This window comes from Nothobranchius furzeri, chromosome 4 (genome assembly GCF_043380555.1).
Source record: "Nothobranchius furzeri strain GRZ-AD chromosome 4, NfurGRZ-RIMD1, whole genome shotgun sequence".
In the NCBI taxonomy this organism is placed as follows: domain Eukaryota; kingdom Metazoa; phylum Chordata; class Actinopteri; order Cyprinodontiformes; family Nothobranchiidae; genus Nothobranchius; species Nothobranchius furzeri.
Window position 1 is genome coordinate 12,291,545 of NC_091744.1, and position 11,654 is coordinate 12,303,198.

The 11,654-nt window shown below is 45.2% G+C and overlaps 1 protein-coding gene across 1 annotated transcript; it reads right to left on the reverse strand.

Annotated features, from left to right (window-relative positions):
* Positions 1-3,285: 3,285 nt before the first annotated feature.
* On the reverse strand, positions 3,286-9,557 carry LOC107388824 (uncharacterized). The gene is made up of 3 exons (XM_054744909.2): positions 7,229-9,557; positions 5,106-5,632; positions 3,286-4,435 (listed from the first exon to the last, which is right to left on the reverse strand). The coding sequence occupies exons 1-2, from the start codon at positions 7,299-7,301 to the stop codon at positions 5,106-5,108; spliced, it is 600 nt and encodes a 199-aa protein (XP_054600884.1). The 5' UTR covers positions 7,302-9,557; the 3' UTR covers positions 3,286-4,435.
* Positions 9,558-11,654: the final 2,097 nt, after the last annotated feature.

Below are 11,654 nucleotides of genomic sequence, written 5' to 3' on the forward strand. Positions count from 1 at the left end.
ACTTGTATTAAGAAATCTGTCACTTGTCTAAAGTGTAGATATTTTTTCTTATTTCAAGAAGTCTTACCAAGTGCAATTATCTTGCTGCACTGGCAGATTATTTCACTTAATTTAAGGTCATTTAGACTAAATTCAACTATTTTTTAGCTTATTTTAAGATGGCTAATTTTTGCAGTGTAAACCTTCAACTTGCGTTTTGGATCCAATCCCAACCAAATTATTTAAAGAAGCATTTCCTTTGGTTACTGCCCCCATTCTACATATAATAAATCAATCCTTAGTAAATTGATATGTACCACAAGATTTTAAGGTTGCTGTAATCAAACCTTCACTTAAGAAGCCTTCTCTGGATCCAGATGACCCAATGAATTATAGATCAATATCTAACCTTACATTTTTATCCATAGTCCTGGACAAAATAGTGGCCATCCAAGTATGTGAGCATTTAAACACTAATGCTCTGTTTGAGGAATTTCAGTCTGGTTTTAGAGAGTATCACAGCACTGAAACTGCGTTAGTGAGAGTTACAAATGATATTCTCATGGCCTCGGATAAGAATCTTGTGTCTGTTCTAGTCTTGTTAGATCTCAGTGCTACCTTTGACACAGTTGATCACAATGTTCTTTTAGAAAGACTTGAACATGTTGTAGGGATCAAAGGAACAGCGCTAGGCTGGTTTAAATCCTACCTGTCTGACAGATTTCATTTTGTAAATGTACATGACAAATCGTCTTCATACTCCAGGGTTACTTGTGGAGTACCACAGGGTTCAGTGCTTGGACCAATTCTTTTTACTATATATATGCTCCCAATTGGTAAAATCATTAGAAAGCATGGGATAAACGTCCACTGTTATGCTGACGATACTCAGTTATATTTATCCATTAACCCTGATGAACCTAATCGGTTGGGTAGATTACAGGCTTGTCTTGAGGACATAAAAAATTGGATGACTCTAAACTTTTTGCTTTTAAATCAAGACAAGACGGAAGTTCTCATCTTTGGACCATAAATCCAGAAAAGGAAATTGCTTAGCCAATCACCTGACCTGAATGGCATTACATTAATCTCCGAGAACAAAGTAAGGAACCTTGGTGTTATCCTTGACCATGACATTCAAATCCCAGGTTAAACAGGTTTGTAGGATTTCCTTTTTCCATGCACCTTCGGAATATTGCTAAGATTAGAAGCATCCTTTCCAGGAGAGATGCTGAAAAACTAGTTCATGCATTTATTACATCAAGACTGGGTTACTGTAATTCATTACTCTCAGGAAGTCCACAGAATGTAGTTAAAAGTCTTCAGCTTGTCCAAAATGCTGCAGCTAGAGTTCTGATGAGAATTAAAAAGAGAGATTATATCTCTCCTGTCTTAGCTTCCCTACATTGGCTACCTGTTAAATTCAGAATAGATTTTAAGATCCTTCTTCTCACATAAAAAGCTCTTAATAATCAAGCTCCATCATACATCAGTGATCTGATTGTTCCATACGTTCCTAACCGAGCATTTCGCTCTCAGACTGCAGGTCTACTGGTGGTTCCCAGAATATCTAAAATTAGGATGGGAGGCAGATCTTTTAGTTATCAGGCTCCTCTCCTGTGGAACCAGCTCCCAGCCTTAGTCCATGAGGCAGACACTTTGTCTACTTTTAAGAATAGGCTTAAAACATTTTTATTTGATAAGGCCTATGGTTAAAATCTGATGTTAGCCTAAATCTGGACAAGTGGGGGAGTAGAGGGAGGTGGAGTGTACAGTCGGTAAAGATGGCTCTCCCTTGTCCTGACTCCAACATGCCTCCATCTAAATAGGATAGATTATCATGAGTTATCTCTGTAGTTATGCTGCTATAGGCTTAAGCCTGATTTATGCTTCTCCGTCTGCGTCAGTGCGGAGACACTCAACGCCATTATCTGTCCTTGCGTAGGGCTTCGGCAGGCACGCAAGTACGTACGGAGTCGAGCCCACTTTTTTAAACATCCGTCGAACGAGACGGATTACGCAAGCTTGTGATTGGTCAGGACGCAGCTGTTGTTTACAGCGCCGCCATTGCAAAGAGAGCCGAGTTTAACTAGCGGCAGACATGGAGAAGCTTGAAGAATACCTCGCGAAAAAACTCTAAAAATATGAACGTTTAAATCCCGTGACTGGAGGAGTGAAAAGATGCGCAGCAAGCGTTTTATTTGTGGACGGAAATGACAGGAAACGTGGGTTTAGAGGTGGGGAGCGCATGAAGAGGTGGGAGAATGAGAGACAAATATGTCCGTGTTAAAAGTCTCTTATATACCCAAAAACACAATATAAACACACGATCTTGGACCGATACATGGCAGGATACCACAGAACAGCGCTGCACCCTCTGTTGTCCTGCCCGGCAATTGCTTTGCAACACTCTCCAGGAGACGGAGAAGCACGAGAGCAAAACGCTTCCGTTAATCCGTGCGTATCTGTCCCTTGCGGAGCTGACGGAGAAGCATAAACCAGGCTTTAGACTGCTGGAAGATACACTGACCACTTTTCACATTCTACTGCTTTCTTCCACAATCTGCTCTTTAACTGTATTATTTTCTGCTATTTCAGCTGTTAACTTTATTTTCTCTCTGTTTTTCTCCCCAGAAGAAGCTACAACAATGTTCTGCTGAGCTGTGGTGGCCTCATGGAGGGGGCTATTGTCTAGCACACTGCTGCTAACCACTTAAACTTTCTCCCTCTCCTGATAATAACTTTTTGCTTTCCTTGACAGTGGATGTGCTACTACTAGTTTATCTGTTTAATTATAGATCCACTAGGATAAATATAATAAAGTTTATCTCTCACCAAATAGAATATTTACTAAGAAATCACAATATAACTATAGACACATTAGTGTGTGTGTGTGTGTGTGTGTGTGTGTGTGTGTGTGTGTGTGTGTGTGTGTGTGTGTGTGTGTGTGTGTGTGTGTGTGTGTGTGTGTGTGTGTGTGTGTGTTCTCAATCCCCAGTGAGTCGTGGAGGATGGCTGCTTATACTGAGCCAGGATTCTCTGGAGGTTTCTTCCTGTTAAAAGGGAGTTTTCCTCTCCACTGTCGCTTTATGCTTGCTTAGTATGAGGATTGCTGTAAAGTCATTGACACTAGTCAGTGACTTGATGCAATTTGCTGGGTTCCTTATATAGGAAACATTTTTTCTGATTGGCTCAATGAACTGACCTGAATTGGAATATTTATTACGTGAAATGCCTTGAGACGACTCTTGTCGTGATTTGGCGCTATATAAATAAACTTGAATTGAATAGAAGAAAACTCCCCAGTCACCACTAACTATCCTGTTTATTTATTGCAGATGGCTGCACTGATTATTTTTACATGATTTGTTCTGTAAAAGTTGGCATTTTTGGTAGTCTACAGTTTTTTTGTCAGTTTAAATTACAATTACAGAGGTAATTCTAAAATATTATGGATCATGATAAAGATCTATTGGAGAGGGGGGGGGGGGTTCAAAGGGGGCCTCGCCCTGGGAGTAATTCCATGTAGAACCGCCACTGGTTGTACCTCACGCGTGTTGGTCTCTTATTATTATTATAAAGCATAAAACCTTCATGTGTAGAGATGAACACCGGCGATCTGATTTATGTGCAAGTGTCTTAAGAATTCATAGCTGGTCTGATCCTTAGCGTAACTACGTACTGTACGAGCAGGAGGACACTGACATGAGCAAAAAGCAGGGACTACGCACACGCTCGAAACAACAACACCAACAATAACAGCAAGAGCACCAACAACAACGTGAGAAGAGACGACACGCGGGTCAGGAAGTCCAGCGAACCACTGGCCTCCACTCGTACAGAGGAGAAACGGAGGCTACGACGCATCTGGAAAAATGAATCCTTTTGATATTTTAGAGGAGAGACGGACGCAAAGAGAGCGGTCTGTGTTTCAGTGTGCTTTTAAAAATCCTCATCAGAGCGTGTCGTGTTTGTTCATCTCTCCGTCTACTTGCCTTTGAGACAATTAGTGTGCTTAGTTTCTTAAGACTGCACCCGAAAGTTTGTCTAAGCCAGCCTTTTTTGTGTTGAGATGAATTATTGTGCTTCTCGGTCCACGCAGCAGTCTGAGGCTGGGTGGAGGTAACGCGCTGGGTTGCAGAGGTCAGAGGTTGTGTGGGAGCAGCTTCCTCGCATCAGGAGAAGGAGCCAGAGCTACTGCACCAGATAAAGAGGACTCCCTCTTCAAGGCTACTCAGGAAGCACTTAACATGGGAGGGCCAGACGCTCAAACACGAGCTCCCCAAAGCGCCAGCATTTAGTCTTGGGAGCGCCGTCTTCTCACACACCTACATGTCATGAGGGATGGGTCAGGGGGAGGGGGGCTGGAGATCAGCCGAGCATTGCATCCAGTTGGTCTGTCAAGTCGTCAAACATGCTGCCGATGTCATCCAGGATAGAGACGGTTCCTTTTTGGCTGGAAAATTTTGAAAAAGAAAAATGGAATAATTAGCTTTTATTGAGGCTTCGATAAATATGCTGACAGAATCAATGAGTCAAGTGTGGAGGTGAGTTCCTCCACTGATGGAAAGCAGCTTTAAGATTCAGTTTATGGCTGACATTCACTATTTTCACACACGCACACCTGACAAACTCAGAAACATACAATAGAGTCGACTAATTGTAAAGATCAACAAAAAGTAATGATAAATCCCATAATAATAATATAAATCATGATTTTTGTTTATTGTTTATACTTAAAAAAACTCATGTTTTACAATTGTTTTCATTTTATAGGAGAATGACGTTTTACAAAGACCAGTAAAGTACATGAGAAATCATGTTTTTATTAGGTGTCATGGCTGCCATGGAGCTTCATAAAGAAAGTAAAAATCGATTAGACTATCTGGACAATGACTGTTTTCTTCATTTGAGTTTTTTAGTTTTAGGTAATGTAAAGGGGGAAATCTGGAAGTAAAGATGATTTTCTAGATTTTTGCCCCTCATCCAGACCTAATTTCTGAAATTTCATATTAGACTTGTTTATTTCAGAAAACAAAAAGATAATGTGATGTGTTTTATTTACCCGGACATCCTATGTAGAGGATTCTATTTGATTCTACTCTCTAGCATGACTTCATACTCACTCATTTGGCTTGTCCTCCTCCTTTATTTTGTGCTCTACAGCCTGCAGAGCTGCAGCCAAGGAGGCGCTGGTCTCCTCCAAACGATTCTGAATCTCTCCCTCTTTCTCCCCTTCCTCCACGTGACCCACCATCTCCTCCTTCGCTCCATCCCTCCTTAAAGGCTTCCTCGGGTTCTGCCTCCTTCTCTCTCCTCCCCTCCTCCTCTTCCTCCTCCACCTCCCTTCCTCCCAGGAGGTCAATAGTGAGGCCAGCGATGGAGGAGCGAGGAGGTTTGACGGGGTGAGGCGACGGAGTGGAGGGACTCTGAGCTGGAGACGGGGAAGTAGGAGGGAGTCCCGGAGACAGACAGGGGCCGGAGGGGGTGTCAAGAGCTGGAAGAGGGGCTACAGAGGAAGGCTTAGGGGCCGAGGTGGGACTGGCTGCAGCCGGGCTCATGGTAACTGGAGACGCTACAGCTTTGCCGGGTTTGGGAGCTGTCGGAGGCCCGCGAGGCTTCGGTGATACTGGAGGAGGAATGCGCTTTGGCTCTAGACAGAGAAAATGGCAGAAAATATTTTGAATTGAATTAAAACAAAACCAACTGGGTTATAGGTAGGGCCAGATTAACACTTTGTTGTACCCTGGGCAACAATATTAAAGGGCCCCATCATCACGACCCAAGGATCACCATAATATGGTCACATACAGAATATTTTACTGTAATATACAGTAAATATACTCAATACTTGAATGCCTGACATCACGTAACCCGCTCAGGGTATGTTTATGTTTAAGCTTATTTACTTAGCAGATGCTTTTATCCAAAGCGACTTACAATTTATAACCTATAGGGCATATTGTGATCTGTGGGAGAAACCGGAGTACCCGGAGGAAACCCACGCATGCATGGGGAGAACACGCAACTCCACGCAGAAAGGCCACAGCCGAGTTTCGAACCTGCGACCTCCGTGCTGCAAGGCAACAGTGCTAACAACTGCGCCACCATGCAGCCCAACCTTTGACCCACCTCGTGTGGATTGACCAATGAGGAGAGGTTCTTAACTTGAGGCCCTCTCTTCATTGGTCAGTCTGCATGAGATTGACTCTCAACCGCTCTCAACTGACGTTCAAAGTCGTAGGCAGCGAAGCGTCTCTGTGCAGTGCAAAAGCTCGGGTGGACAGTTTGTTTATTATAGGGTGACCATATTTCCATTTCCAAAAAAGAGGACAGGGGATCTGTGCCTATGACGTCACACTATGGCAACGCCACACAAACCATGTTGGGACCCATTTTTTGTAAGAACTATGTTGGGGTTATTAGGAGCGAACAATTAGTAAGCTTCAACTTACTTTTGGATTCTTCAATAAATTCTGTAAATATGTAAATATTTACTGATTTATTAATTAATTAAGATATTCTTAGATATACGGGGCACCATTCCCCTTTAACCGGGGAAAAATTGAATCCAAAACTCTTATCAGTCTTTCTTGAAGTTCGTAGAATCCTTGGAGCAGAGACTTCTCTTCGACACAACAAAGCTACTGGAGACGAAAATCTGAATTTTATAACGTTTAATTAACAATTTGTCAAATGAATAAACAGTGGCATAAATGAATAATAACCATGTGATATAATAAAAGGATGTATATTCAAAATAATGTTCAAGGTGTTTGTGTGGTGTGTGTGAGTGAGTGTGTGTGTGTGTGTGTGAGATGAATGGGTCTTTGTTTCCCCAGAGTAGGTGGGGGGAGTGAGCTGTGAGTGTGTGTGGGGCTCTTCCCCTCCCCTCGCATTCAACAGGAGACCTGGATGTGTAAAGTTTTCTACTTTCCCGAACACTTAGTGGCTTAGAATCACAGTAAAACTTAACTCAAACACTTCAAAAGTTAACAAACAACAAAAGGTCACTTGTAAATTATTTAATCTAAAAGGAGTCGGCAGCCTGGCCAGAGCTGACGACTAAAGATATTAGCGATGATCAATAAGCAGTTTATTCTTTCAAAATGACCCGAAGGACGAATTGGGAGCGAAAGAGGAAAACACGAAGCTACTTTTTAAGCAATAGCGCGGTTTTATTGCTTATTCTGGACTATAGAGGAAACGGGAGAAGAAAAGGAGAGAGAGAAATGAGTTTTCTGATCACCAGATGAGCAGCAAGGCGTCCCCAGCTGTTTGATTTGACGGTTCTCCGTTTTCTCCGCAGTTTTCAGCGTCATCCGTCGGTTTAATGCTTTCTCCGTTGTTTGGCTCCACGAGTGTTTCTCCACGGGCTGGACACAAAGAGAACGAAGTTTCTTTTGTGCTGAGTTTGACAACTTACAGCGTCTCTGAGAGCTGAATGGAGCTCCGCTCGTTCCCAGTCAGGTCCCGATAATGGTGGAGTGGTTTCCAGCGGTTGCGTGGCTCAACTTGGGCACTTAGAGCTTCCGCGTGCTCAAGTTGTCGGAGCGTTCGACAAGCGTGTCCTTACCGCCAGGTATCCTGGGCAAAAGAACGAGGTTTCTTTGTCTCTGCTGAAGATTTATGGTCTTAGTTCGCGGGAAAAGCTCCACGGCTTCCCGCACATGCGCAGAACGTGTTTCTGGTACTAGGCGGTGACATCACCCAATGCTTCCATGTGCAAAGCATCATGGGAAATGAAGTTTCTTGGCGCTGATGTGATTATTTGCTTTTCAGAGCAATTTAAGCACAGTCATTTTGGAGAAAATCACTGCATAGTAATTTCCTCATGAGGTCAGACCCTCAACATTCCCCCTTTTGGTTTTGGGGATCACGCCCAAAGCTCGATCGTCGGAAGCACAGATGGGTTTGTTCCTCATGAACGTAGGTCGACTTGATTGTCGGAAGCACAGGTGGGTTTGTCCCTTAGGACGTTGGTCTCCTTGGACGCCTTTGTCTTTGGTCTTTGTCGTGGATCCTGGCGCCTTTGGTCTTTGATCCTGGTCAGGCACAAAGAGGATAGGAAACGGGATAGTCCCCAACGCGCATAAAGAGAAGAAACCACTCACGCAGGTGGTACGCAATGAAGATGTCGTCCATGCGAGAGGTAGTAGTGTAGAAGGAGGAAGGTCGGTGGGCGGTTAACTCCACGAGGGGACACAAAGGCATCTCACCGCCGGCCATACAGTTCAGTTTATGGAGCACGCGGTGATGTACGAAGTCCATAGTTCGCAAACGCGCATTGACCTATGTGGTCCCAAGATTCCCCCCTTTTTGGTCCAAAGGGCGGATCAGGACAGTCTTTGGGCTAAAACAACGACCATAAAACTAAGAGGTACTACAATGTGCTGGTGCGTCAGACAGAGTCATTGACAGACTGAGCTGGGCCGGCACATAACCACTAGTTAATATGTGACCAAGTACGAAACAAAAATACAGAAACCCCAAAAAAAAAAAAAACATATAACATCCAAGAAAATTCATAGCAACCTTGAGGTCTCATAAAATACATTCTTAGGTCATACATTCAGTGTGTAGCTTATAAAGAATGTGACATAATGCAACACTCAGATAAAATGTGAGGTAGACTAAAGTGAGAACTACTCTTAGGGTTACAAAATAATAAAGAAAATGTTGCTCACCCCCTTTAGACAGGTGTGGTACATTCACGCTTGGAGTCTCCCCGAACGCAGTTACGAGGCACACCGTAGGTGAGCAAGTGCATCTTATCTTGGAGTTTCTTAACACGCCTGTAGGCGGAAATCACGGCCGTGATGAGCCATCCCATCCCCAGGGCGACCAATGTGCAGATTAAGGTGGTATAATCTGTGTCAATGTAGTGTCTTGGGCGTCAAAGTAAGTTCACGCGGGGTTTGTGTGAACTTAACAAATTTGGTTCCTTCAATCAGTAATTGTTGGTCAATTTCTAAATTGAAGGCAAAGTTATAACCCTGGAAAGCGTCCATGATCTCAATCTCCGAATCATGCTGTTCGAGGTTGAGGTGATGGAGTGCCAGGTTTCTAGTTCAAAGTGGAAATGCCTACCGTCCTTTCAAATACCAAAGTTCAGCATCGACTTAAACCTATAGATGTGAGGTGTCACAATTATGGGAACATGTAACAGGAAACCGAGTTCTAATTTTCTGCATCAACGTGAATGGGAATTGCACTACCTAGGCTGTAAGCTAGGTGGATTTGTGAAAGGTGCACAGTAGAGGGGTAGCAGCTGTCAAGCTAACTTTGAGCAGGTCCAGTGGTACCAAGTACGGGGAAATACGACTTTCAACCAAGCTGTCCAGCGTGGAACTTACTTCCCTGAGCAGGTCCTGCATCAAATCTCTCACCACTCATGTGTACACAATATCCTGATATATGGTTTCAGACAAAGTCTTGATTGCACGTAGAGATTCATTAATCAGAGCAGAATGTAGGTTGACAGTTACAAGAGTACCCTGTAAGGTTTTAGTAAGTACTTCCTGTTAGCGTTCTAGGAGGAGTTTCTCTTGGTTAGTGAAAATGACGGCGGGGGGGGGGGGGGGGGGGGGGGGCTTGGTTCTTTGTCGGTTAGTACATGTTAGTGGGTTAAACGTGCACTTTCCCCCCTTTCCATTTCCATGCATAGAACTATGTAGCGACTACGTCTACCTCCTGCGGGGAGTCTGGTCTCTGTACCCGCGGGGATGGTTTGACGTAGGGTTTGATTTGGTTTGCATGCACCCATTTGTAGACAGGCTCCTGTCTCGCTTTGGTGATGCGTAACCTGTATGCAACTGGAGAGAGTTTTGCCACGATCTCAAATGGTCCTGACCAGCAGGGCAGGAACTTCTTAGCTTTGCGTGCCGGTTGGGCGAACCGAAAGTAGAATACTTTGTCACCCACCTCGTATTCGCGGCTGGTTGTCTTTTGGTCGTAGTAGGCTTTAGCGCCTTCTACGTTGGTCTCCAGTTTCTTCTGAGCGTGCGCGAACGTAGCTCTGAGGTGTGTTTTCAAGTCTGCCACATACTGATGGGCGGTATAGGCAGTGGCAACACTGACATCCTCTGGGTGATACAGGAGGTGCAGTGGTAGAGTCATCAGTCTGCCGGTCATCATCTCAAAGGGCGTAACCCCAGTGGATCGCTGTGGAGTGGACCGTATGGCCATCAGGACCAGAGGGAGCTTGACGTCCCAGTCCTTCCCAGTGGAGCAGACGTACTTTTTGAGCATGGAGACGACCGTGCGGTTCATCCGTTCGACCTGTCCGGATGACTGTGGGTGATAGGGAAGGTGGAATCTCACTTCCACTCCCAGAAGTTCAAACAGGGACGTCATTACACTGGATGTGAAATGAGTTCCTCGGTCAGAGTCAATGCAGAGTGGAAGTCCCCATCGACTGAAAACGTGGTTAATCAGCAGTACAGCGGTTGTGACGGCTGTATCGTTTGGCGCTGGAAGGCACTCCACCCACTTCGTGAAACTGCAAGTTACAGTTAGCATATATTTGTTTCCTCTTGCCGATTTGGGAACCGGTCCAACCCAGTCGATCTGCAGGTGGGACCAAGGGAAGGTTATTCCCCTGCGTTGCAGTGGTGCTCTAGCAAGCGGCTGGGAGGGTTGAAACTGGGCACAGACGAGGCAGCCTTGGACATAGCTGTGTGCGTCCTTGGACATCGACGGCCAATATGCTACTTCTGTCAGTGACGCGAGGGTAGCTTTTGCTCCGCGGTGACCTCCAACCGGAGTGTCGTGGGCGTAGGCAAGCATCACTCCTCTGTGGTCGAGTGGAACAACCCAGCGCGGCGGACTGTGATCGTCACGCATGTAAACTAACAAATCGTTTTGTAGTTTCAGGTGCGCGAGTTGACGATGCAGGTTTACCAAATCTCGGCTTGCGCCAGTAGGTGGTAATGGTTGTTCAGACATCGGGCCCTTTTGGAGAAGCTCGCGGATGAGCTTCAGGTCAGAATCTTGTTCCTGCATGGTGACTAGGTCCGCGTCATGTGGTTGTCTGCCTAGAAACACGGGTACCCCAACGGTCCGAGGTTCGTCTGCCTGTTTAGCATGGCGACGAGTAATCGCGCAGACCTCGTGAACGGCCTTGGGTGGAAGCCACTCGTCTTTGAATTCCCAACAGGTTCCCTGGTCAGCACCGAGCTTAGCAAGGCGGTCAGCTTCGTCATTACCATCTTTCTCCGGACCTATGGTCCTGGAGTGACCTTTGACCTTTTTCCAGTAGACCATTATGCCTTTCTCGGTGGTGAGCAGATCACACGCTAGGAATAGCTCCGAGTGTTTCACATCTCTGTTCCTGACGTTTTTCATGTGGTTCTCCTTCCACATGGGGAAGTGAGAAATGAAGCTGTGTCTAGCGTAGTTTGAATCAGAGCAAAGGACGATTTGAGTGATGTCCAAGGCTGCCGCCTGCTGGAGGGTTATCAACACTGCAGCAATTTCGGCGTACTGACTAGACTTTTGGCCCAACCGGTAGTGATTTGGTTGCTTGGTGTCACAGTCCACCCAAACGACTCCAACCCCGGCACGGAGCTGGCCTTCGTGAAGGTAGGCGCATCCATCAGTGTAAACTTTCGAAAGCCCTTGGCAAACATTCTCATCAAAGTAGCGATGATTGGATGCGGTTGGGTAGACTGCGG